General features: G+C 38.3%; 1 protein-coding gene across 2 annotated transcripts; it reads right to left on the reverse strand.

Moving 5' to 3' along the window:
• Window positions 1-8,852: 8,852 nt before the first annotated feature.
• On the reverse strand, window positions 8,853-25,266 carry fam204a (family with sequence similarity 204 member A). 2 transcript variants are annotated; one of them, XM_010898098.4, is made up of 7 exons: window positions 25,063-25,266; window positions 24,416-24,506; window positions 23,952-23,994; window positions 22,315-22,417; window positions 19,724-19,813; window positions 9,602-9,711; window positions 8,853-9,196 (listed from the first exon to the last, which is right to left on the reverse strand). In XM_010898098.4, exons 1-7 carry the CDS (start codon window positions 25,087-25,089, stop codon window positions 9,145-9,147), a joined length of 516 nt encoding a protein of 171 aa, XP_010896400.3. In that variant the 5' UTR covers window positions 25,090-25,266; the 3' UTR covers window positions 8,853-9,144.
• Between the last annotated feature and the right edge of the window lie 1,269 nt (window positions 25,267-26,535).

A 26,535-nucleotide genomic window follows, 5' to 3' on the forward strand; every position in this document is an offset into this window, starting at 1 on the left:
CTGAAGCTTTGTGGTCACCCAAGAGATCCTATGTTCTTGCTCTGGATTTCATATGAAAACAGTCGTATGAATCTGAGGTCCTTATAAATTACCCTCAGATAATATTTAAAAGGTAAATGTTTGTACTGTATATTTGCAAATGTCAAATCTGGCAATGCCAATGCAAGGTGTGTACTGTATTTCGCCCCTTTCCTTCCACACACACTGACCTCTCGAGAATCTAACCCGGGTTGCCCACATGAAAGGCATTGTCGTTAACCACTACGCCACAGAACTGCACACCTGCTGGGCAGTTAGACACCATTAACTAGCATTAAACTGAGTAATGTTTGTTATTAAGTTTACCTCCACCACAAATAGCATCTATGAACAGTATGACTTTTGCCACTGGCCGTTTTAACAGCTTATTAGCCATTCATGAATGACATTGATCAAAAACTACTGTATCAATATAGGTGACGATAACAGACTTTTTTGTCAAGTGAAAATACGAGAGAATCGTGTAGCCAGTTTGTCTATCCTGAACAAATCCTGAGACATAATTCAAAAATCCACCAGAAATAGTCGCAACATAGTAAACAGATTCATTCTAGGCTTCCTATAACATATCTACTCAAGGTTGTACCCAGCAAGGTTTTTGTCTATCCTGAACAAATCCTCTTTTGCCACTGGCCGTTTTAACAGCTAATTAGTCATTTGTGAATGACATAGATACAGTATCTATCAATATAGGTGACCATAACTAGTGATGGCCATTCAAGGCTTCATTTGCGTTATTTTAGCAGCAGGATATTATGGTGGCAGCACTCAGATTTTCTTTATCACAATAAAAGCCATAATTCAAATGTATAAGGTAATATAGTTAACAATCTAGTCTGTGAAAAAGAAGAGACAAGAATTACATTAGAACTGACACTTAACATAAAATGTATAGACAAGATTGTTAACAATATTAACTTATATAGTTCAGTGATGGCTTTTATTTAGAAAAAGAAAATCTGAGTTAGCACTGCTAGCATAATATCCTGCTGCTAGAAGAACGGCCACGAATGGCCATCACTAACGATAACTAACTGTCAAGTGAAAAGACGAGAGAATCATGAAGCCAGCAAATTGTTTGTCTATCCTGAACAAATCCTAATATCCACCAGAACCATTTTATTTAGGGCTTCCTATTATGTAGCTACGTAAAGTTGTAGCAAGCAAAGTTTTTTCTGTCCTGAACCTCAGGCATGATGTGTTTTGTTTGTTACTGGAGGCGAACGCGGGACCTGTAGTTCCGGAGCCCGCGTCTCTAACCACTACGCTATTAAACAAGGGCCAATTGGTCGGTCAGTCATTCAGTAAGAGACATTCACTCTTCTTAGCCGGCTCTGCTTACGCAGTCCGGCAAAAAAAATACAAGTAATTTATTGGGTATTCAAAAAGGTCATTCATATCTTGTGAGATGGTTATAAGAAATGCCATGAAGTGAACATGCAGTGTGTGTATGTGTGTGTGCGTGTGTGAGAACATTAGATATGGTCTACATAGACATCTATGTATGTCCATCATCATTCACACAGTCGGCAATGGAGTTCCATTATTAAAAAATGATCTTGAATAGTTGACAGTTAGCTGTTGATTGCTGCACATTGATGTTCAATGGAGTTCTCGTTCAGTGATAGACATGTAATAAGTCTTATTATTAAATGCTGTATGTATACAGCCTGATATATATGCTTTTAACACTTCATATAGCATTATACCAAGTCTTTAAGACCACTCAATTATACAGAAAAAGCATTAAAAAAAAGTAATATAAATCTTTTCAAAGGACATCAGGTTAATTTGGCTTGAAGATTAATATAGTTTGGTGTAATTATTAATTGTGACAGGCCCATAATCATTTAATGATTGTTGCATTAGAATAAATGGCATGTCTTTTGTGTTATAATTCTGCGCATCTTGACAAACAAGACCCATTAAACAACCCTGTGGCCTTTTTCAAGAGTAATGATTACGCTAATTAAAACTGCCAAACATCTGTGAGGGCCATGGACGTGCCAGAATTAAACAGGTCATTAAATCAGCTCAGGAAAATGTCAACATCCACAACGCCTGTCGCTGTGAAACTAGTTTATATTCATCAGGAGAATGAACAGGAAACAACCAGACACCATCGATAAGAAAGCAAAATGACACAAAAGGTAACAACATTTTGTAATTCTAACAATTCAAAACAAATGTCCATCCATGAATGTACAAACGCCTATGAGAGATCCACCTCCTAAGAGACAAACTGATTGTATGTCAAATAGTTGGAATATTTCCCATATCTCTAGAATCCCAGCTGAGACACTGTGATGCTTTTTGGGAACAAATCCTGGAGCTTCTGTTTTTATGTTTGTTTCCTATTAATCTAGTTGAACTTGCTCTTGATCCCATTGATATTTTATTACAAGGTACATGTGTGCATTTCACGGCAGAAACTGCACAACTATGAACAAAAACTACTTTTCAACCATTTAATAGGATTGCTGTTGTTTATATTCCACTCCAGACAACATCCACTTTCCCCCGTAAGTGTTTCAACATGTGCCCAAGGAGTTTGTCTTTGCATTTCACAATAAATCAAGATAGGTCAAGGAGGCCAAGCCTGGCCTACAGTAAAAATCCATTGAAAATGTCTTCTTAAAATGGAAAGAAGGAAACAGGATTTTCCTGCATAAAAAAACAGCATCTTCTCTGCTCAAGGCTTTATGCCGTGTTAAAAGAGATTAATAAACTGAGATGCTATTGATACAGTGGCTGTGTCGCTCTTGGCTGAATGCTGGCCATGTTACACAACAAACCTTTGTCTTGCGAACATTTAAATGGCTATATGGATTTTTACAGCAAAAGCATATTCCCAGATGCGTATTGCTTCTAGCAATTGTTTCAAGTCCACAGCATTATGCTAAGGAGAAAGGAAGAGATAATGTCCATATGAAAGGGCCTTTCCAAGAGAAGGTAAACATAATCCGAGAGCAGGTCAAAGGGAATATAACTCTTGTGAAAAGCACATTTCTCTGAGAGTAGGGGTTGTGTAAGGTTTATGAAATAAACTTCAGGGAACATCTCCATTGCATTCTTCTCACATCCATGCCTTCTCCTGAACACCACTACCGTTACCATTGCAACCCAGTTACTAGGGCCACTTGTGAGCACATTCACGGTTAAATAGAGTGGCAGTTTGCTAGGGTGTAGTGTAAGGTAAGAAATATGAAGAAACGGTTGTAGTGCAGTGGAAGACCTAAAAAGCTGTCTGCATCCGATGAACAGTACTTTAAGGTTACTTCATTGAGGGACAGAAGGAAATACAGTTTAATGCATGCTGAGAACCTGTCACCTGGAACAAAAGTACAGATTTTGACTGTGAGAAGAAGTCTTGCAAGAAAGTTTTTAGCAAAATATAGAACCCAAACATTCTGCAAAGACAATGAAGACCAACCTCAAGCAGAGGTCTGCAGAAGGAAGCTTCACAATATTAGTCTGGCCACCTCAGTGCCCCGACTTTTTGCAAAGACAAATAGCAGCCATTAGCAGTCAAAAGAAGAGTTCTAGCAAATCCAGCAAGAAGCATGGACTATTTGACAGTTTTGCATTCCAAGGGAGGCCACACAATTTTTTTAAATGAATTACTGTTTGTTTTCTTTGAGTGTTTACTGTATAGTGTTTTTTTTCTCCTAACAATTACTGTTTTAGATTCTTTAGTTGTCCATGAGTTGGTAAACAGGGTTTCTTAAACCCAGGTCTGCGGACTGGTGCATGGAGGAATGCCTTCCAGTCTGTGGCATATCCTTCCTGAATTCGGTCCACAAATTGCAATGACGCTTCCTTCATAGAACCTGACACAAATACTCGCAGGGCGGTTGGCAGATCCAGAATGTTTTCTATTCCACTCCATCAAATACCATTATTGCTTTTGAATGGTTTTAGCATTTAAAAAATTGGATTTACACAGTTGGACATTTGATCTAAATTCCAAACTCGCTCATTGATCAGATCTTATCTAGATGGCCAGAGTTACTTGGTCACCATGGGTAATCATGAATCTGATTGGGTGGCTATGACATGTGGAGTTCCACAGGGATCAGTTCTTGGATCGCTTCTGTTCAATCTCTATATGCCAAATTCTACAGAACAACAACATTAACTACCACAGCTATGCCGATGATACTCAGATATATAGGGCTCTCGAACCATATGACAACAGCTCAATAGATTCATTGTGTCACTGTATAGAGCACATTAATACCTGGATGAAATAAAATTAGCTACTATAGGCTCTGTGCACAAGCGTATGGACGTAGTTCTGCTTTAGCCAGATGTCGGCATGTCAGTTTGCGGTTTACTTAAGGCGGTCACCCGCGTCGCCCAAAATTTCAGTTTTTAGTAGATGTCTCCAAGACCTGCCTAAATTAAGCATTAGTGATGTCCATCGAATTGTTGATGCCTGGTCCGCTGCTCCAACAAGCAAGTGGAACAAGGGATTCAACTACGAGGGTAAGTAGTTCACTGTGGTGTAAGCTAGTTAGCGATGGGTTCTTTTTTAGTGTAGTATTAGGCAGGACATAGAACGCATAAAAATTCACCCTAGCCTCAAAAACGGCAAAAGAACGCTGGCTGAGCTGGAACTCTAGCGCGTCCCCATAGCAAGTGAATTGAAACGAACCTTAGTTCAGCCTCTTTTAACCTGAATGAAGCTTAAAATTCCATAGCCTCAAAAAAGCACCAAAACAGATCTCCTCTTTTATTTTACTACTGTAACCTCATTTCACAACAAAACTGAAAAATAACAACTGGCATAGGAAGTAAACATCTGGTCCTATATGATATTAATTGCGCTTAAACCTGCGTTACGTGGAAGTATATAAAAAAATCGCCTTTTCTGACTATTTCTAGTCTAGTGTTTGAAGTCATTGAATGGCGCAAGCCATATTTTATTAAAAAGAGGACATTCTCCTGATTAAAATGAATCCCCACTTGTACCTTGAAAGTCACGTACATTACATTTCTTTTTTTTTCGTACAACAGCATCACTCATCTTGTTGTGAGTTTAGGTATTTGCTAATGCGGATGACTATTAGTAAGTAAACCGGAAACTACAATGCAGACTTCTAGACAAAAGCGGAAGTTCCTCACTATGCTGGTGCACAGAGCCTATTAAAGATGAAACTGAGATTATTGTGTTTGGCAACAAAAATAAAAGAACAAGTATTAGTAAAGAGCTGGATTCTCTGGCCCTTAAAACCAGGGATCAAGTGTGTAATCTTGGTGTTTTGATAGACTTAGACCTCACATTTAACAGTCATATCAAAGTGGTCACCAAAACAGCATTCTATTATCTAAAAAATATAGCCTGAATCAAAGGATTGGTGTCCCAAAAAGACTAAGAGAAGCTCATCCATGCTTATATCTCTAGTAGGGATGACTACTGCAATGGCCTCTTAACTGGACTCCTGAAAAAGTCTGTAAAACAACTGCAGCTTTCAGAATGCTGCTGCTAGAATGTTAACCAGGATCAAGAGAGCACATCACTCCAGTTCTTAAATCTTTGCATTGGCTTCCAGTCAGTTACAGAATAGATTTCAAAGTGGTGCTTTTAGTTTATAAATCTCTGAATGGTTTAGGAACTGAATACATTTCTGATATGTTTGAAGAATATAAACCGAGCAGGGCTCTTAGATCCATGAACACAGGTCAGCTAGTAGAGCCCAGAGTCCAAACTAAACATGAAGAAGCTGCGTTTAGCACTTATGCTGTACAAAACTGTAATAAACTACCAGAAGATCTTAGACGTGCCACAAACGTATCAATTTTGAAATCCAGGTTAAAAACACTTCTCTTCTCACATGCCTATGACTGAGCACTTAAACTTAACCACACTGTTTAGCCATACAGCTTCCTATGTTTTTATCCCATTTTTAATCTTTAAATGTTTTCTTATTGTATTTTCTATTATTATGATGTATTAATTTGTTTTCATGTTTTCATTTGAGTATTTGTTTTTATGTTATTGTACTTTCATATATTTTTCTTTGTAAAGTACATTAAATTGCTTCGATGTATGAATTGTGCTATATAAATAAACTTGCTTGCTTTCCCTTCCAAAAATGTAATAGAGCTATCTCTGACCAATTCTCCCCCATGTTCATGCTCTACATCCATAGAGTATGTCTTTACCTCACACAAAAAGCGGCACAGGGAATTATCCGGACACTACCAACACTGAGTCTCACTACTGCAACTCACTCCTGGTAGGGCTCCTGGTGTGCCGCCAAACCCCTCCAACTCATCCAGAATGCCGCAACGTGCCTGGTGTTCAACCTTCCCATGTTTTTCCATGCCCTCACTAATGTTCATGGGACAGGAGTGAACTCTGTGAGCTATACTTGGCCCTGGTTGTGGTTGCAGTTTGTTAGTGTCCAGTTGGTCTGGAGCTTGGCAAAGTGGGTGGAGCTGTTTCCTTCCTGTTTGGCAATGTCTGGTGTTATCTTCAGATGGGGCCTCTGTGTCTCCGAACCCTGTGTCTCAGTCCATAGGTTTTTGCTGCTATAGTATTGCGCGGAACTAGAGTTAGTCTGTCCCGTCTCAGTTCCATTTGTTCCGAAACATTGGTTTATGTGATGGGGACAAGGGTCAGTCTGAATTATATACTGAGGTATCCTTTCAGATCAAAGGAATGCTTGCTAAACATTTTCTGGTGTTGTGTTTAACCTTTTTTGAGCTACACCTCACAACAACCTGACCCGAAAACCCGTAGCTGGCCCGGTCCAAAGTCCTCCTGGTTGTGTTGCAGATCTAGTTGGTGTCTAATGATTCCTACTGCCCACACGCCACCTGATTGCCCCCTGTTTCTGTCCATCTGATTGTGTAGATGTGGCTCAAAAGGTCATATACTTGTATAATCTTCACATGGCACAGCCACAAAAGGACTCCATCAACTAAGAGTCTGGTTCCTGTAGGTTTCTTCCTAAATTCTGACCGTACTAGAGAGTTTTCCCTTACGCATCAATTCTTCTTGTTGCTTGCTCATTGGGTTTAGGCTGGATATCTGTTAAAGCACTTTGTGACAACTGCTGCTGTAAAAAGAGCTTCATAAAATACAGTTATCTGATTGAGGATCAACCCGGTCTTACTCTCACTTCCCTGACTTCCAGTTAAAGCTCACGTTTGCTTCAAGGCCATGGTGCTTGTCTATGGAGCAGCAAGGGGAGCTTTCCCTCCCTAGATTAAGGCAATGGTCAAACTCAACATTCGTTGGGCACTTTGTTCTGCCACTCTTGTCTATCCCGTTCTGACAGGAAAGCAGCTCCCAGTCTGCCCAGTAAAAACTGTTCTTTGTCCTTGCAAAATATTGAAAAAAGGTTCCTTTTAAGGCTAGTCCCTGCCCATTTCCCAAAAACTTCTGAAACCCCTAACTTTTCAAATAATATCTAAAGTAACTTAACAGACACCCAATGTTTCTTTCATGAACTAATGATTGAAACATTTATTTGTTTCCTCTTCCTTCAAGCACAGACTGTACTTCCCTACACTTGGCAAAATACACTTTGCATAATTTGCCAGACAGGTTTACCACTGTTCCACTGGTTTTCTTCTTAATCATTGCCCTACTACTGGTCAGTTGCATATATAGGTTAACAACTGATTTTGCTTCACCCTTTGATTTGTGAAGGTTAAACTGCAAGATATTTGCCATTTTCCCATCGTTACAGATAAATGGATTTTACATTTGTGTTATGTCTTTTTTATACCCCATTGAAACAGCTGTGGAAGGCCATAACGCAGAGTGAGATGTATTTAAATTTGAACGTTAATGAAACCTGAGAGAGGCGTACAATTGACAACTATCAAATATAACTGAATAAAATCCCAATTTCACCATTGAGGTCCATTTTTCTGCATAAAATCTTGCTCATTACCTGTGTTCATTTTCTGTTGCGGTTTTTGCTAATCTTGATGAGGGGTTCCAATCATTTTGTAAGTGACTGTATATCATTAACACTTAAGATGAGCAGAATTAGTTGTTCTTTGTCTGCCAAATTAATTGTAGTTCTCAGTCTTTGTCAGACAATCACACATTTGAGCTGCCTTGGTCAAGTAAACTTTTTATGCTGATGTTCTGCTCATTTCTCGTTCATTTCTAGACCGATTCAGCATACACAGCAAGTCTCTTAGAATAGGATATAGCATGTTGGAGTGGGAGCACAAATGTGTGAAAAGCAAACAACTGAGGTGGATTAATCCAGATTGCCTTGGAGCAAAGCAATCATTTTGCATTGTTAACAAAATAAAATAAGGTTTATGAATAATGGCAATTACCAGACTTGCACTTTTTCTGCATCAATTTGAAATGAAAATAATAATTATCACAATGGGCATTGAGGAAAACATTTGGGTTGTATTAGTAGGAGGTGCGTTGCAGATCAAAGTGCAAAGAAACTATAAAAAGGGAGCATCAATTCTACTGGATACACAACATTAATCGTGGCATACACTCTTTACAGTCATGGAACAGGTTTCTCCAAAATATCCTGTGTTTCTTGTTTAAGCTCTGGAACAATGACATCTCTCTCAGCATGGGCGAAGGCCAACAGCAAAGCCTCTGTTTCATGTCTCATACCCCTTCTGTTCACAAAATGTAGTTTACGACTGCTCAGAACAGTTTACAGCAGCCAAATTTCATTTTGCACAGGCAAATCCTATCGCACATTATCCTGTACATTGCATTAGGGCCATAATCTCTCCATTCTCTACTTCCTCAGAAGAAAACAGCGCCTTCATGATTAACCCACTTTACAGCAATAAATAAACGCATCATCCAGTAATGTACACCCGATTTAATTTGAAGGAAAAAGGCAAAGAAATACTCAAATGACAGAAATGGAATGGAAACCATAACAAAACAGCTACCATGGATTGCTCAGAGAATTAATATAAACATTCCATAATTCTCACCTTATACATACTTTTCAGCTGTATAGTTGTGTGAACGGTATACTGTATCTTGAGATTATCTCAAAATGTTACCGGTAAAAAAACTGACTAATCACAAACCACATTAAATTAAATGAGGAAATACACAAATTATCATTTTCTTTCTCCTCAGTGTTCCCATCACATGTATCCCATGTTGCTTTTGGTCTCCCAACGTTGCTTGGCTTCAAACCTGAATACACAGGAGAACATTGATGTAGCTCATTGTTTTAGAACATGGAATACAAATACAAAGAATTTGTCCTTAATAAAGAAATAATGACAAAAGGAATTTCAGTAAAAAAAAAACTAATATTTCTGTATTCTTCAGAGCTTGAAATAACAGTATGTGGTCTTCTTACACATTGGCATAAAATAATTGACAATAGTAACCACATCCACTGAGACAGTATACACTTTCTCTATATAGGTAAGCCTAGCATTTACTTATTATACCTGTGCATGGGAAGTTGCAAAGAAACTGCCAAGCCAGTCAAATATGCATTTAATATGCAGTTAATTTACATCAATAAAATGCTGAGACTGAATGTAAATTAAAGCGATAATTGTGGTTAGTAGAGCAAAAAAGACAACAAACCCCCAAGCGATTTGTTTTTTCCTTTTCTGGGCTGCCCGTGACGCCTCTGCTTCCTGTTTGCTTTGCACAAAGTCACGGCAATCGGCGGCTTGTGTAATTTTCACGGCCAGCTATTGAGAAGGAGACAGAGACAAGGCCCATTAGAGGACGTCAAAACAGTCTGTCTGGCAAGCGCAGCCCCTTCCAACTGATCTGTTAGGGTGGTTTCCCATGAGTGCTTATGGTCCCGGTTGTCTCACCCCTAGAATGATGCAATCACTGCCACGATGGGGCCTAGGTCGCAGGTTGGTGGAAAAACAAACCCAGCACCTACACAGTAGACCGCTTAACATCAATCGAAGACGAGACAGTCGACCTTTTACTATGAATGTCCCGTGAAAAATAATGTAATGACATTTACTTTAAAAATACAGAAAAAGAGACCTTCCATTTGGAACCGTCTTAAAATCAGAAGCTAAGAGAAATGACCATGACTGCAAGTGGCAAACAGATTTTGTTGAAGTCCCATGGAGGAAGTGCATGAATTGTGGAGTAGAATAATCCCAATAACCCTAGTCAGTCACACAGAAGAACAGGAACAAAAGGAAGAATCCTGTCACTACTGAGATAGGTTTATTTTTCGACCAGAGGAAAAGTTTGATAAACACTCTGAAACAAATCACCAAACCTTCTGGTAATTATTTCTCATATTTATAGAATAGAGACTAGAACAGAAAATAATAATCTTACATTGATGAAGAAATGTGCCACCATTTCTCAACTGGAGAAGAAAAAAACCTGCTGGTGGAAAAAATGTTTCAATTATAATTAAGTGGGATAAACTTTATTAGAAAGACTGAAACTAAAATATCTCCTAATGCATGCTGGGATTAAGCAGGTCAGAGCGAGCAGCCAGGAAAAATTAAACTCTAAAGGCTTTTTATCACCATATTTCAGGAACCAAGGGTGTAAAATGTTCTAATTTGGGATACATTAAAAGCCATAAAGGTCTTTCAAAAAGATTAATGGTACTTTGCTTGGATTTAAGATAAGGCTTCAGCTGGCTGCAAGTACTGGGCTCTGGCTGGACCCTCGAGGCATTCATCTATACAGTCACTTGGAAGATTTGTAAAAGCGTCTGCATAACCTGGAGCTAACATGCTATGACAGTTTTCTAATTCCTTGCCGTTTTTTATAGGTTTTAAAGCCCATAAATCGTGTTTTCTATTCGGTAACACTGTAATAAGGGAAAGATACAATGGCTGATCAGTCTCATGTTCGGTTTAGATTTGCAATCAGATAAGACTCACAAGGGCGTACTCAGCGACATGTTTTTGGGATGTACAAATAGGTGCTAAATGATTTAACTTGGCTGACACTAACGCTGGGGTCATACACTGGAGGATTTATCAAATGGTTGAAAAGAAAATCTTAGACCTGCTCTTGCATTGACACATTTGCCAGAAAATAAAGTAATTGGGGTAAGAGGCATCATTTTGAAGGAAAATGAAATGAAATTGGAGGATGCTAAACAGCTGCTTTTGAGGTTTACACCCAGAGATTTGATTTTTCTTTTACAACACAAGGATTACCCACATTAACCTGCACTCCTGTGGGGAGAATTTGAAATGCAAAAGGTCTAGTAACCACGCCTCTCTAAACATTCTTCCAAAACCAAAATTAAAACCCACTCACATATCCCCCCTCCACCAACACCCTCCCTCCCCCCTTTAAATGCAACCACTGAGCAGTTACTATATTTAAAGCATTAAAGGTCTTTAATTTTTATTTTTTTTATCAGTTCAGTCTACAATCCCTGATTGTCTTTGCTGGGGCTCAACATTAATGTCAACCAAGTTACCTAGGCGACAGAACAGATCAAAGAGACAAAAAAGCCCTCAAATGTCTGATTAATCAAGCCTGCAAACAGCTTATTTCTTTTAGCCTGCATGCAAGTATGAAAATGAGATTCCGAGAGCAGTACATTGTGCAGATTTGTTCATTCTTATCTGAACAAAGCCAGCGGCAGCTTATTTCATGGATCACTGGCACTGTCAGCGCTGTGGCGCCGAGCAGGTGACGGCCCCTCTTTCTGTGGCGAGAACAAAATTAGCAGAAAGTCGGCACAAATTAGCCTCTCATATTTTCAGTAATATGACATTATTTTTCATTTACTTCTTTTGATCCACTTTTCAGGAATTTTCTCTCGCCCTCCCCTCGTGTGCATCTTAGTGACAAATCCTTTCACATTGCAAGGCGGCAGAAATCGGGGGGGATTGCTGCCAGAATCAACAACACAAAGCTAGAAAAAAAGGTATAGGCCTATATGACACACAAAAAAAACATATGTGTTCTTTGTTTAAGGCATGCAGTCACACCAGCCAATCCATGTTTTTATAATACCCACATTAAATGAAGATTGTGTCTGATATATTCTTTTTTTCCACCCGCAAAACCATTGTCTATACTTTAAAGTCTGTCCTGAGCACAGCCTCCGATTAACACAAGGTTTATTCAAAGGATTAATACTGTGACCTTTAGAAGGTTTGCAGGCAGAATATTCCTGCTGCTTCACACTGGTGCTGCGGCGGCTTAGGACAAGCGAGGAGGGTTAAGTCAATAGTACGGCTTTCGGCAGTCGCTCACGTTTGGGTCGTCATAGCAATTCAAGTGGACTCCCTAAATATGGGGCGTCGCCATGCTATACATCCCGCAAGTAAAGGCTGCGTAAAAGGCTGTGATAAGCCAGTCCATTGTGTTGACCCAGAGCAGTGTCAATATAAGGGGAGGTGTAGATCGTAGTACACATTGAGCTGACTTGTACGCTACAGCATAACACAATTGACAGCATGGACATAGGTTCTACCACAAACGGCGTTCCCCATTGTAATGTGTAGAACAACAGGCATAAATAGCAGTCGTACAGACGGGCATGCATTTTATGCACGAGCGGCCCTGGGAATCGAACCTGTGACCCATGCGTTGCGAGCACTAGGCTCGAACGACTTATCCGTAGAGGACAAACATTCCTCACAAGCACAGCCGGCTCGGTTATCAGCAACTCTGTGCATTTCACGGAATGCATGGACATCCCAAGACGCTCATCACAAACAAACGAGCAGCAGCAGCAGAAGAAAAATGGCAGGGAGCGTTGAGTCAACAGAGAGAATGCTTTGCCATCTGAATAAAGTGTTTCCAGCTAGTATTAACAATATGAAATAAATTATGGCTTTAAGAAAGAAATGGCCTTAAACCCATTCATAAATGTCCTATCCAGGGAAGCGTCTTCCAATTAAAACGTGTGAGAGGTGGATTAACAGGAGGGCTATGTGGCTTTGCCGTGCTAAATCACCACCCCGAGCTGCTCTGCTGCATTTGACGTGTAAACGATTAATGACCAGCTAATTCCCTTATCACACTGCCTTAATGCCTAAATAATGTGGCCTTAGTCAACTTTGGAAAGCAGGGCTATATAAGAATGGAATGAATATCAGATTAGGCAGCTCATATGTAATTTCAGTCTAATTTCGAAGAATCGAGGTAGGGAGGATAAAAAAGAAAATGAGTTCTAGTCAGAAAAGTCAGATTGTTATACTTTAAATTGACCTTGTTTATGTTAAGTAAAGGCAGAACTGCACAACCCGTTGACTAAATTGCTTTAATGTCATTCAATCTGTTTCCAATTATTGGTTGTCATATCTGTGCAGGTTAAACAAAGGAATTACTATGCTGATAGAACATAATTAGGTCTAGTTCAACCCACTGAAAAATCCAGGGATGAAACATGAAAGCTAATATTCTGCATATCGGTGGAAAATATGATGTTTGTGATTAAAGAGATAGTGGATTACAGAAAGTCTTAACAACGATTGGAGTGAAGTATTGCTTGAATTTAATATGTAGGCCTAACGTTTTGCCTATATGACTGTTAGATTATGCTAATTTTATCTTATTTCACTGTAAGCCAAATGGTGTATAGGGGCAGGCGACGCATTGTAGCGAGGAGCAGTCAAATGTTTCGTGATGACAAACAGCTCATTCTGTAGATGTCCAAGTACATCAAAGCATTACTGGCATTGGCTGTCTGCTGCAAGGCCATTTAAAGGCTTATCTAATCAAAGCCATGAGCTATATATTCTCCCCTTGTTATTTTCTTTTCGGGATGCCATATTCTATCAATAAAGATAGAATCCAATATTGTCATTCAGGGGGCAGTCGTGTAAGAGGTTTATGTTATCTGGCTGCCAATTTGACAAACAGCATTACATGACATGCCAAAAGAAAACCACTCCTGGGAAGGTATTGCCGAACAGACATTGGTATAATGCACTTGTCTATTTTTCTGTTCCCCAATAATCTGATGCTAGATACTGTCCTCTTTAGGGACTGAAAAAGAGTCTGAAAGTTTGTCTGCTTTGTGCGAATTCCATTATCTTGCCTCTTCTGAGTAGGGAAGGCTTATTAGCAAGCTTTGAACTCACACTTACAATAGTGTGCCATCAACAGTTTTATAAGCTAATTAGAAAAACAGTTTAATTAATGACTGACTGGCAATAAAATGGCAATCATGAAAAAAGAAACTGAGGGTGCTAAGCTCCCACTACCACCAATTAAGGCCTAATTACAAACAAATTATATATGTGTTTTGCTGTGGGCTTTAATAAAAAAAATGGCTTTAATTAAAAGAGAAAACATGCTAATTAATTAAACAGCACAAAAAATCTACATTGAAAAGTATGCTTTGTCTGTCAAGTAATTAATGAAACAATAATCCAAATGAGATTCCCAAGCATTTGATAAAAGCTTAGTACCCATTTCAAAATCCATTTTAAAATTAATGGGCAAAAATTTTATGTGAGTCATACAGAGATACAATAAAAGTTCATTCTGTGATAAATTGCTTATGCTGAAGTAAAAAGGAACAAAGAAAGAGACTTTCCTGCACTGTTTCTTAGTCGCCTAGAGGGCCTTGTAGTGGATAGGAAGACAGCTCTGTGTTATAATGTAGGGCGGGGACAGTTCAAATCTGATAATGAGTGTTTTCCACAAAACCAATACTCATTACATTTTTATTACAAACACACAGCGTCGCAGAAAAAAACACTCAAAGGGGAGAACAGCAAAAAAAACATGAAACACTCTTAGTTCAGCTCTTTGTCTTGCCTAACTAGCCATGTCTCAACTAACAATACCTACTGTGCCAACTTTGCTTCACATTATTTTGACAGTGCTTTCCTGAGGTATGCATGGAATAGGTGGTTGGAGATTTTTTCCTTAAAATCCTAACCTTCATTGAAAGGGCAGAAGTAATGAGGGTTGTAATAATCTCATACCGTTTTTAGTGGTGTGAGAAGTGGAGATAACCTGATGCAAGTTAGCCTGTGGACACAGAATAACTAGGCCTTCAAGCAACTGCTATTTACATGACCCTAGGCTTCCATCTCAGACCGACCAATTATCTAATTTCAGGTAACTATGAAATCGGTACTTTACAACTTATTTTCGATTTTCCAGAGTGACAGTAGAAAATCTGAATTGCCTTGAGCAGCACCTGTGGCTAATATAGATCACATTCCTATGTTCAGAAATGTCACTCAAGAGGTTTGAAAGGTCCTTTCTCTGCAGTATTCAGTGTACTATTGGATAGCTATATGATTATGATGAACCAAACAGGTGTTTTATCTCCATAAAGTCCATATTCTTTAGTTTCTAAAAACATAAGGACCCCCCCACCCCCATTATGTCAGAGAAAAGAGTTTCTGTTTTGAAGTGCTAATGCTGCTCTAATAGCTGTGATCAGTGCTAAGGGGGAACTGGAAGCCCTAATATGGCGTGACAGTCTTTTGTCTTGTACTATTCTCACTTATTCTATAAAAGTACAGCCTCGGAGTACCTCAAAAGGGAGCTTATTGCTCGCTTTGTGCAGAACAGGGAAATGATCAATTGTTGAGACGTCCGCAGCAGCAGTTTTGTATTACAATCATTGCTGGATTAAGTGGGACATTACTGTTTCACCCACCAACTGTACATCATCTATGAATATTTTCAGGAATACTTTCTGGATTCCATCTTTCAAATATGAGCTGCCTGGATCGTATCAAATCTCCTGACGGAGGGAAAGTTGGTTATAAATAGCACCTAATATTATGCTAATTAAGGAAATTAATTACTCCATATGTAACGTACAGCTGCGTAAAATAATGTTTAACAATCAAAGGATGGAGTCGCAAGTGCCCTAATTGGAAGACTTGTGCCTCTTAATCTACTGAACCAATATTTATAAGTAGTATAGGGGCCAGAAGATATGCCTTGTATTTTGGGAGTTCTAAGCTGGCCTTTGAGGAACAAAAAAATAAAAAATAAAAAGATTTGGCTCAGCGCAAGACCAACAAACCAAACTATGAAAAAACCATACCCACCACACCCAAGAACAATTATTTTTAGAAATGAAATCGCTATTATAAATGAAAACTGAAGACTAGTTTTCATTATGAATGGATTCCTAAGAAGGAATGTGACTGCATTGTGTGACTTTCTGGAAGACTTCATAATTCACTTAACTTTTAAGAAGAAAATAACTTAAAAAAAAGCATCTTAAACAAAGAATTGCTGCCTCTGGAAAATATTTAAATAAATACTTTAATGAGAAGGCAATCTCAAAGCAACCTGTAATATCCTCGCAGTGTGTTTCAGAACCTCTGACAGATGAAAGCGCACAAATCAGAGAATTTGTAAAGAGCCTTCAAATAAAGGTTTTTCCAAATTGTTTCAGTATTCTGATTAAAAGAAGAAAGCAAAGCAACAACAATCATTAACTGATTTGAAAAGCTCAAAACAAGTCAGAAACAAACAATTCCTTTATTTGAGGAGCATTTTGACAAAAGGCTTTCCATCTCAGCCATTTCACTTTGGCTTCAAGAGATACATGCAATGCTGGTAGATTGAGGATGAAAATACTGTGATACAAAGTTGTTCGCAGTGTACCCCTATTTCTTTACCAACAATGCCATGGGGGACAGACAGAGCGCGGTAGCATTTCACAGCTGTCCTAATCTTTTTCCGTCCTTTCCGTTATGAAAACCTGTTCCTATTCCTCCACTAAAAAGCATGCCACAGTAACGTCGCTCAAGTGTTATGACCAATTAAACATACAAGCCATTACATTGAGTATCAAATTAGACTTTTCAATAATGACCTTGAAATTGATTCTGGCCACAGTAGGGAATATTGATCCTCCAAATGTTTGTCCCCATAGGACTTTTCAGAGTCAACACTAGTGTCTCCAACATCATTTGCACAGTGCAATAATGTTGAGCTCGAGACGGATTAGATGTGTGGGTGTACTCTACTAATATGAACGCTTCCCCAGAGCATGTTTCATACAACGCGCGGCACACTATTATGTATCAATATTATGGTCGCTAAGCCAACACTGTCAGCCAAACTTGACTTTTAACAGACTTTGTGCCCAATGAAGCCATTTGTAGCAAACTCCTCTGAAGTTAACCCATTAACTTAATATGGGGTAAAAATACAGAATACCCAGTCCAACCTTCACTAGTGGGACCTGGGAAAAGCAGATTTAAATGTATAATGTCAATTGTTAAAAGCTCGCATTATCATTTGAGACAATGTATACGGTCAGACTGCTCTCCTGGCCTAATTATTACCAGTGGAATGTATTAATTTTTGTATAAGAATATATTGTTAGTCCCCTCCCACACAAAAAAACAACAACAATTCTGTCAGTTCCGTGTTCTCATCCTGAGGTAAACATAACTACTGAGGGAGTTATGGCTGCCAGGCTGCTGTCATGCCCATCCTTCAAGTTCCTGGCAAGCCACAAGGGAGGTGACAGAGAGGCAAAGAACCTGAGCTAAGTCCGGCCAAATCCACTAGTGCTCTAAGAGGATTTTGGAAACTACAGGTGCCACTTGGCCACTCATTTTATTTCCCAAGCCATTTCTTCAGCCACTTGCATTACCATGTTTTATTGTCTGTTATATATTCTGTGTATTTATTATGGGGACAAGAATCAGTTTTCAACCCGACGCCTGGAACATGCCTAAAAACACAACAGCATTTCTGTCCAGGGGTACATTCATTTCCAATGGAAGGCTGTGTCTGCCTTGCAGCGCTGCGTTGCAGAGGGTGTTGCGGTGCGTTCTATTTGATTCATGCGTTGGGATTCGTCCAACATACGCATGAAATTGGATGTGTGAGCAACTTGGCAGAAATGGTAGCAACGGATGAATGTTGTACTGTTGTCGTAAGCAAACCCAGATAATGCATGCAGAAAACTTTCTGGAATAAAGCTGTACTAGGTGTGATCGCGACGGTTGTCTGATTGCATGTCAGCACATATTACTTGCCACGCGTTTCTCTCTTAAATGTTTTGTATCGTCCCCCCTTGAACAGTTTCACCTTTTATAGTTTAAAAAATTGTGATTGAAGTGGATTCGTGCTTCTTTTGTGATTGATGTACCCAAAATATTCTATAATGTCAAAATTAATTCACAAGGACTCACTGTAGGTATAATATTAGGGACAAAGAAATGTGTACCCCTTCCTCTGTCCCTCATACATACAATCTGTAATGTTTCTCAGTCAAGCACTGAATTTCATGCATAGATGGAACTATATAGACCAGCGAGCATTTCGGAAAGTCTGATAAAAAGGGCAATGATTGTTGGATAGATAAGAATAACCAATCAGACATTTAGTACCTCATTAAACACGGTCAGTTTGCAACAAATGTCATAGTCTATTAGGCCTATGTGATATGCAGCAAAAATCAACTGTGATAGAAAAACTGTCAGAGGCTCTGCAGTTTACACTGAAGATGTAAAAGAATGTCAGTTTGTGGAAACGTTAGAAAAGCTGAAAATGTTGCAGAGTTAGTTTTAGTTTGGCTTCTTGACCTGAGTGGTGTTTTGAATGGAGACAGCGTTCATCTTGAATGCATGGTTGAGCTGCATTTACATTAACCAAACCAGTGGTCTAGATGTGCACATGGAGTTGGTTTACTATCCAGCCGGGCCTGACACCCGAAACCATTAACCTTGGTGAGTTTGCAAATACAAAATGTTCACAATAGAAACTTTGAGGAGAATGCCTCCCCAGTCAATCCATTTATTATAAAAGTTATGTTATCATTGTGCCTCCATTAAAGCTGCCTGCTATGAGATTCCCAGTGATGTTTTACCATTCCTTGTCTTCTTGTTAGTCTCTGTGTTTTACATGTTTATTAATCACAAATTGGAATTATGGATACAATGTAGAATAATAAATAAGAGATATAGTTGTCTTTCGGAACTGAGCTGAAGGACAAGAACGAAAACTGCTCACATACCACCATTAGACCAGATGTCTTTTTTCTGTTTGTTTCTTTCAAATCGGTACACATGTTGTGATTGATGGAAACTAAGGACGCATGTAATACATAGTAATGATTCCACAATATTTCTGTACGCTTCTATTACTGTAATTTTGGTTAAAAACTATCACGCTGATATCACGTAATGTCAGTCGTATTCATGGCTCTGTCTATGCATTTGAGAGTGATTCCATCTCTCCCACCCCGCCCGTCTGATTATAACAGAAACAGTGAAGGGGAAAACACTTGTTTCACTCCTGATTGGCCCCTTCACCAAAATGTATGACAACTGAACATACTGCTATTCCCAACTACGAAAAGAAGTGGCTGTGTCTTTTAAATCGCAATTATGGGTGTGTGTGTGGGCTACATTTTCTGCTAAATTAGCTTCAAACTGCTTGATCCTCGATGCCTGCCAGGACGAGTGGTTTAGAAACTGCAGGCAGTGCATTCAGCGATGTGTATACTTCAAAGGTATGAAACTCACACCTTGAGAATGTTTTAACAGTTAGCTTGAAAGCAATGTACCCCCCCCCCCATTCATTAAAAAGCAGAGCCAAAAGTCCTTTAGACACTGGCGCACTTCAAAACCAAGAGGGAGGGCTTTCCATTAACTCTATGGAGAAAAGGGCTTCAGGACTTCTCAATGGTGCGGGCCATGTGTGTTTTTGTTCATCTACGTCTTTGCGGGAAAAAATGGCAGAGTATCCATTAGTTCGATTTGTCACAGCAGGAGCGCCCCAAAGATCTGTTATCGTGCAACGTACCTCTCGACTGGCGAGTCTGTCGCTCATCTCCTCCGCCTTCCCAATGTCCCCTTCAGCGATGGCGTTCTCTATGCTCTTTTCTAGGCCGGACTGGAGAGGAGAAATAGAGGGGAGGGGGAATCAAAGAGTAACTTCAAAAGTCCCCTGGGCCTTTTTTTTTTTTTTATATGATTGCTATTACCACAAATATGTAGATTTCTCTTCACAAATGAAAACCTTTTTGATTGGATATTAGAGGGGACATCTTAAAAATGCTACAGGAGATTACCAAACATAAATGTGACTCTTTAATTACACACTTCCATTACAGGCTGGAGAAGGGGAAAGATGCCCCTGGTTACTGATGGCAGAGTCCCTCTCCAAAAAAAGGAGAGTAAAGAAGAACAGTAAAGAGCATTTTCTCCAAACATCTTTCACAGAGAATACAGCTTGATATGTTGTGTTTGGAAATGAGGGAAACCTGCTCTAAAACATCTTCATTGGAATGATTCAATGACTCAATTCAAGAACTTTGAAAGCACATTCATCTCTCATCTCACAGAGCTATTTGTATAGTATATAGTAAAAATTACAGAAAAGCCAGTGATAAAACGCTCTATATTCAGATGGGATACGTTTTACTGGTTTACTGGAGGTTGGGTAACATAATTAATAAGGAGGAGCATAAATCACCACATTTCTCATTCTAATCCCGGCTGAATCTGCAACTTTCTGTTCATTTTACTGGGCAGGATGGTTACGAGTTTTTCAAACTCCTAGGTCCTTTGAAAATATACTTATTCTGTGCAAATTATCATTCCTGTGTTTGGAAGGATAATAATGAGTTTAACACAATTTGAGATAGACCACGGAAACATGTTGCCCATTTTTCCGTTAAAGGATGAAGCAGAGGATTTTATAGCAATCCATATATTCACATCAAGAACAGCCTCCAGGTTTTCACTCATCTATTTTGTATTATTCTATTTTAAAAAAAACAAGACCAAGCTCAGGTAATAATTGCATAACCGACACGCTTTACCTGTACTACTTTCACAACTTTTCATCAGCCTATTTGGTGGCAAAGTGGACTGAATTAAAGAAAATAGTTTGTAAATGGATTCTAAATGCCTAGTGTGTAATTGACTTAACATTTTATTTAAATGTAATAGGAATGAGTAAATTACATTGATAGCTAATACGAGTTTGGGAAGAAATGAAGAAGCAAGGAATTCTTGTTATGTTGACTTGACAAGTTCTGTTTAATTCAGCTTCTTGTTAATTATGTCTTATCCAATCAAAGTAGACCTCCTCTTTTAAAAATGAGGCAAAAATGCAGTAAAAACTCAATTTTATGGTTCTTTTGAGATAAACTGAATTCAAATAACATTCGAAATACGCATTATAAGAACTTCCAATTGAATTAGGCCAAATACTCATTTATGGGCCTATACTATTACGATATTTGCAACCTCTTTGCTTGCATGACAGTTTACATATCAGCATACTATATATACAGAATGTCTTTTTCTTATTCGATTACACCAAAGTTAAACAAAAGTATTTCTAAATAGATGAAAGTTAGAAATGTAAAAAAAAAAAAAACAAGAGTTGCATATTAGGGGTACTCTTTTGACAAACACACACATAACAGCTATTTGCCAGCACTTTCCTGCATGAAGACTAAGGAATGAAAGATACCCAAAAAAATCTGACAGACTGTGTTTCTATTTCTTGTGGTCTTATTGTCTTGCATTTCCCTCTGAGTATCCTATGTTGTTGTGCATGTGTAACAGATTTATGAGCATTCCGTAAACTCACTACTCGACTCGTTTGCAAAGTCACACAGTCGGCAGGTGGAGCCCATTGTGGGTTAGACAGATAGTAGAAGAAAATAAACTGTTACTAGCTCACTGCTCACTGAAACTGATAGTTTCCCTGGTGCCGTGACTCTGACAGGCAGACAGCCTCAGTTCAATCGCAGGGTTAGGTTGCTGTGTATTGAATTTAGAAGGACTATCAGAGTTATGAAGTTATTGTGGAGCCCACTGCAAAGCTAGCTTAAATTGGAGCCTTCTAAGAGGTACCACTTGGCCAGTTCCAACTATTATGTTTTCAGGGAGGATGGTCATGTTTGTTGTAAAAGAGAGGCTCACCCACAGGAGCCCTGTGTGGGGCAGTTGGACAGTAGAGGAAGCTAAACTGTTAGCAGCACGCTAAAGTCATTTTTCACAGTGCACTCTGTGCTACCCATACGGTAAAAAGGTGAACAGGAGCTGTCAATTCTTTGTAAAGACATTCAGCACAGACACCTCTCTAGAGTAAATGTACATCGTAATTTAATTTCAACCACAGAGGAGAGACTGAAGAATCATCCCTATGTCAAGATTATGGTAATCTCGTCATTAAATGCAATGCAATCTATTATATTTTACTCAATGTCACGTTTGAATTCAGAAAACTCTTAATCTGCCTGTCATAGTTAATATAACAATGAGAAGTTGCACGTGCATGAATATGGACAGATAGAACATGTTCAATGCGTTAGCCATACCCTGAAAGTATTAAACAGATGCAGGTAAAGTGAGCAATTTTGCAAACACCTTTGTTACCTTGGGAGCAGGCTTGCTACAGGCAGGGGGTTGAAATCTATCATTGGTGCCAAAATACTTCGTAAGCCCATCCCAGTGCTTTTCATGCTCTGCTTGAGGTTCCCTGATGAGGACGAAAAATGAGTGTTTATTATCCTTTTAGTTTAAGACTACATTACATGTTAAGGCAATACACGTCACATTTTCCCAAAGCCCTAGTAGAATAGGATAACATAGCCAGAGGATCAGCCATCTCGTCATTACACTCCCTCAAGTCAGAAAGCTGCTATAATCATATCATTTTTTTTCAAAAAGTTTTCTTCGACTCATCCTGTAGCATAACTCTTTATGTGTCCTGGAAGAACTATTTTTGGTTCCATGTAGAATCTTCTGCAGAAAAGGTTCTATCTGAGTCCTAACTGGAACCAAAAAAGGTTTTTCGAAGGTTTCTCCTACAGCTGAGGAACATTTCTAGTTTCTAGATAGAAACGAAGTAGCTAAGTGTTTGTCAATATGCAGATAGTCAGAGACTGTAAAAAAAAAAACTATAAATATATAATTAAATAATTAACAGTTAATGATTGGAGTTGGTTGCATGTTTTATTCCTGTTGGTTTATAAAGATGTCAGAACTGTTACTTTGGAAGGGTGGTGTTAGCTCCCTGTGGCTACTGCTAGCCAGCTGAGGGAAAAAATATGAGAGGTTTGTTCACCATTTAATATTTGGAAACATAGGATGATTCAGGATATAATACCATCTCTTATCTGCACAAAGCTCTGGCTAACCTATTTTTGGCATGGCTGCATTTGGACTTAAGGGAGACAAATTACAAGCACTGGATTAGGCCTACCTCAAAAACAAGGTTATGTCCCGATTGTTCACATCTTTTAGTGCACATTATCTCGTCACGTCCCAAATTTTTAGAAAGTCTATGAATAGTTAAATAGTTAGAATAATGCAGTTCTTGCTTCATTAAAACTGCTAAATTGTGATGAAAGTATGCTGCTACAGTAGCTATCTAGCAAAATGAAGGAACACTGCATTTAGTGTTTTATTTAGCAACTTAGCCTTCCTTTTGTATAAGGAAGTGGTTGGCTGTGCTTATGGTTGGCTATCAACCAGTTACCCTGATCAAACATCAGAAATACTTAATTGTAGCCTATGCTGCTCATGATGCCTATGCTGCAGAATAGGTTCTAATCTAGCCTTCTGCTCCTTCAGCTAAATCTGTACTGTCTTAAACCACTATCACTATCCTGAATAAAGGATAAAAAAATAAAAAAAATTAAAAACATTTTGCAAATTTTTTTTTTTAATAAGAATGTTGATCTATTTCCATTCATGCAAATCTAAAGACTTCATTACTTGTGTGGTCACTGCCTACAGGCCAGGCTAATATAGACTGTATGCAGTAACTTGGGGATGAGGTGACTTGCACACGTAAAACTCACCACTTTGGATTTATAAGGAGAATTTGATTCACCTACTCATTGGCTGCAGCAAATGTTCACCATTCTAAAATCTTTGAGTGAAGGGTTAAGAATAGGGTCTCAACCTAGGAGAACCTGTAGTAGTTATTGGACTACTGTAAAAAGCTATGCTTAATTTGTTGATTAAACTAAATTTTTTAAATCTGTTAGGGCCTATGTCTACATTACCTCTCAGTCTTAGATTCCATGTTCTTCGTCCTCGATTTATCATCTATAAAGTAAAATGAAACACAAATATACTGAACTGATTTCACTGTGAACCTCCCTTATTGTACTGAGCCATGACTCACAACTTCCAGTGTGGTAACTTACAAAGCATAGGAAATAAGTAGCCTAGACCAACAATGTTTTGTATTGACTGGAATTGAATACAACAAATCTGTTTCCTTCAAATCCATTCAATTTTAACTTTGAATTATAATAACATAAGAAATTGAAAAAGGACAAAGGAAATTCGGTGAATGAGCAATTTAAGGGTCATGAGGGAATTTGGACATAGATTACACTTTTGGTTTTCCTATTTCCATTCTTTCTGTGGTAGTTCATTAAATTACTGACCAGGACAAAGATGTCCTCAATCTTTATCTCATGAGTTGCTATGTGGGTATGTGTTAAAAGGAAGTGCATTTGACCTTTCTTATGTCGATGTCTCTTCTGACTTCTTTTTATGGGGAACTTGTTTGACTTGATTTCATCGTTCTTCTTCTTTAGCTCTTTAAATTTCTGAAGAACACAACCATTCACTTTTACAACAATTTATACAATAAAAGTATTTCATCATCTATTCATAATTTTTATCAGTATTAACTCATAACGTTTTTGTACGTAGAGCACTGAAAAACAAAGCTACAGGGAATGCAGCTGCTTTTCAAAGATGAGTATTTAGTTTTACATTGTAAAAGTGGTGCTGATGCTGGTAAGTTGGGTAACTATATAATTGACTGTAGTAGTTACACATCCAATTGGTAAGAACATTTTCTTCATATCTGTTTAATCTTTTAAAGACAGTATACAGAAAAGCTAGCCCAAAATTGATACACACGACCTAACTGTCTTTGCAACTGGACAAGCGAGCATTACAATAACATGTGACATACTTGCCACTTCTCCTCAGAAATCCCAGGTAAGCAGTCCGAAGACATTTCATTTTGTATGACGGTGGGGGTACAATAAGAACGTGTGTCTACAAATGTCGTACAATTGTCCTTAGTAGCAGGCGCAAGCGCAACGGCAGGACATTTGGAGAATATTTCTTGATTTGAATAAACACTTTGGTCACCTTCGTCATCCGCACTAATTTCTGCATCGCTTAGACCTTTCGGTAAAAGTCCGCTATACATGCTTGAAAAAACAAATAGACAGCAACGTGTTCTCAGTTTATAACGTTTTAGACGTACTCCAAAAACGTATTCTTTAAAAAAAAAAAATTTGAAATACACCATACGTCTTAAACATGTTGACTTCCTGGTGGGAATGTGACTCACGCAAAACAATCAATCTGATTGGGTACAACTATTGAAACCTCTACCAATGAAAACTGTTCTTCTCTCGCTGCGTCATATTGTAGCAGGAGTAAACGGAACGACTGAGTGGAATACAAATGTATGTGTACAGGTGAAAACGGATGGTATTTTAAAATGTATGTTTGCATAAAAACCGGATGTTTCTGGTGTTTGGGAACCGCCGTTAGGTGCAAGGTCGAGGCGCGTTTAAGATTATTGCTGAGGTGTTGAACTCAGATTTAACATCGTTATGGAGTATAACCACCTACTTGTGTTGCTATTGATGACAAATTTTAATCATATTGCAGCAATTGTGTTAATCAAAAAGATCCTTGCACTACGCAAGGACTTTCTACTGCTCAATAAATCGCCTGGTCTACACTCATGTTTTGTAAATCCAACCCGCTTTTCCAGTATTAGAAATAGGAGAGAAGTCGTATGTAATAGCTGGCAAGTCAACGATGAAATAATATACATCTGTCAATTAGTTATTCCGTGTTCTCAGAAAGATACCATTATGCATTGTATTATGTGACCAATGGTTCACAATTTATTAAAATAGCTTAGGGCATGACATTATTATTAAAATAATTAGCATGCAAATCTTGTATAGCCCTTGGCATTGGCAAAATAATATCTGCTCTTAAATTGCTCATTCAGTAGTTTTCTTTGGTTACTTTGATTGCCAATAATCTACATAAATTATGTATGTTCCTGTTTATTTTTATTATATGACCTGGTAATAATAAATGTATAAATTTTCTCTATGGATAGTAAACATCAATAATGTTTAAAAAAGCTTAACAAGGTTGAAGTCAAAACTAAAGCCTCAGATCTTGCCTGAAAGACCCGCCGTAGCAAAAACGCTGCATATCATAATGCACTGGTTCAGTAAAATCATGACATGTATATATATATTTATATATGCATGTCATTTCTATTTACTAAGATGTATCTATTGTATGTTGTTTGTAAATTTTTGTGGCATTGGTGGCCTCTAACATCAGAAATCTGTTCACTTATCCGAAAGCCCAAAAAGCCATTGCACATTACGTTTTATTTTTTTATTTTCTCATGTCATTTTTTTATTTCTCAAACAAGAAAAATATTGCACACTATCAAGCATTACTCAATAACCATTACATAAAATATTATCTAATTTTTTTTCATGACAATAACCTAACAGCAGGTGTTTTTTTTTAGTCAGTAACAGGGCTGGGGGACTCTCAATCAAAACCAAATTGACCCTG

The sequence above is a fragment of the Esox lucius genome, chromosome 6 (assembly GCF_011004845.1).
Source record: "Esox lucius isolate fEsoLuc1 chromosome 6, fEsoLuc1.pri, whole genome shotgun sequence".
In the NCBI taxonomy this organism is placed as follows: Eukaryota; Metazoa; Chordata; class Actinopteri; order Esociformes; family Esocidae; genus Esox; species Esox lucius.

Excerpts from the sequence above, each read along its gene's own strand:
- fam204a (XM_010898098.4), bottom strand. The coding sequence starts at position 25,089 with ATGCAGAAATTAGTGCGGATGACGAAG. Across the intron at positions 23,995-24,415 it reads GAGACATCGACATAAGAAAG|ATGATAAATCGAGGACGAAG; the intron begins GTCAAATGCACT and ends TTTACTTTATAG. Across the intron at positions 19,814-22,314 it reads GTAGCAAGCCTGCTCCCAAG|TCCGGCCTAGAAAAGAGCAT; the intron begins GTAACAAAGGTG and ends TCTCCTCTCCAG.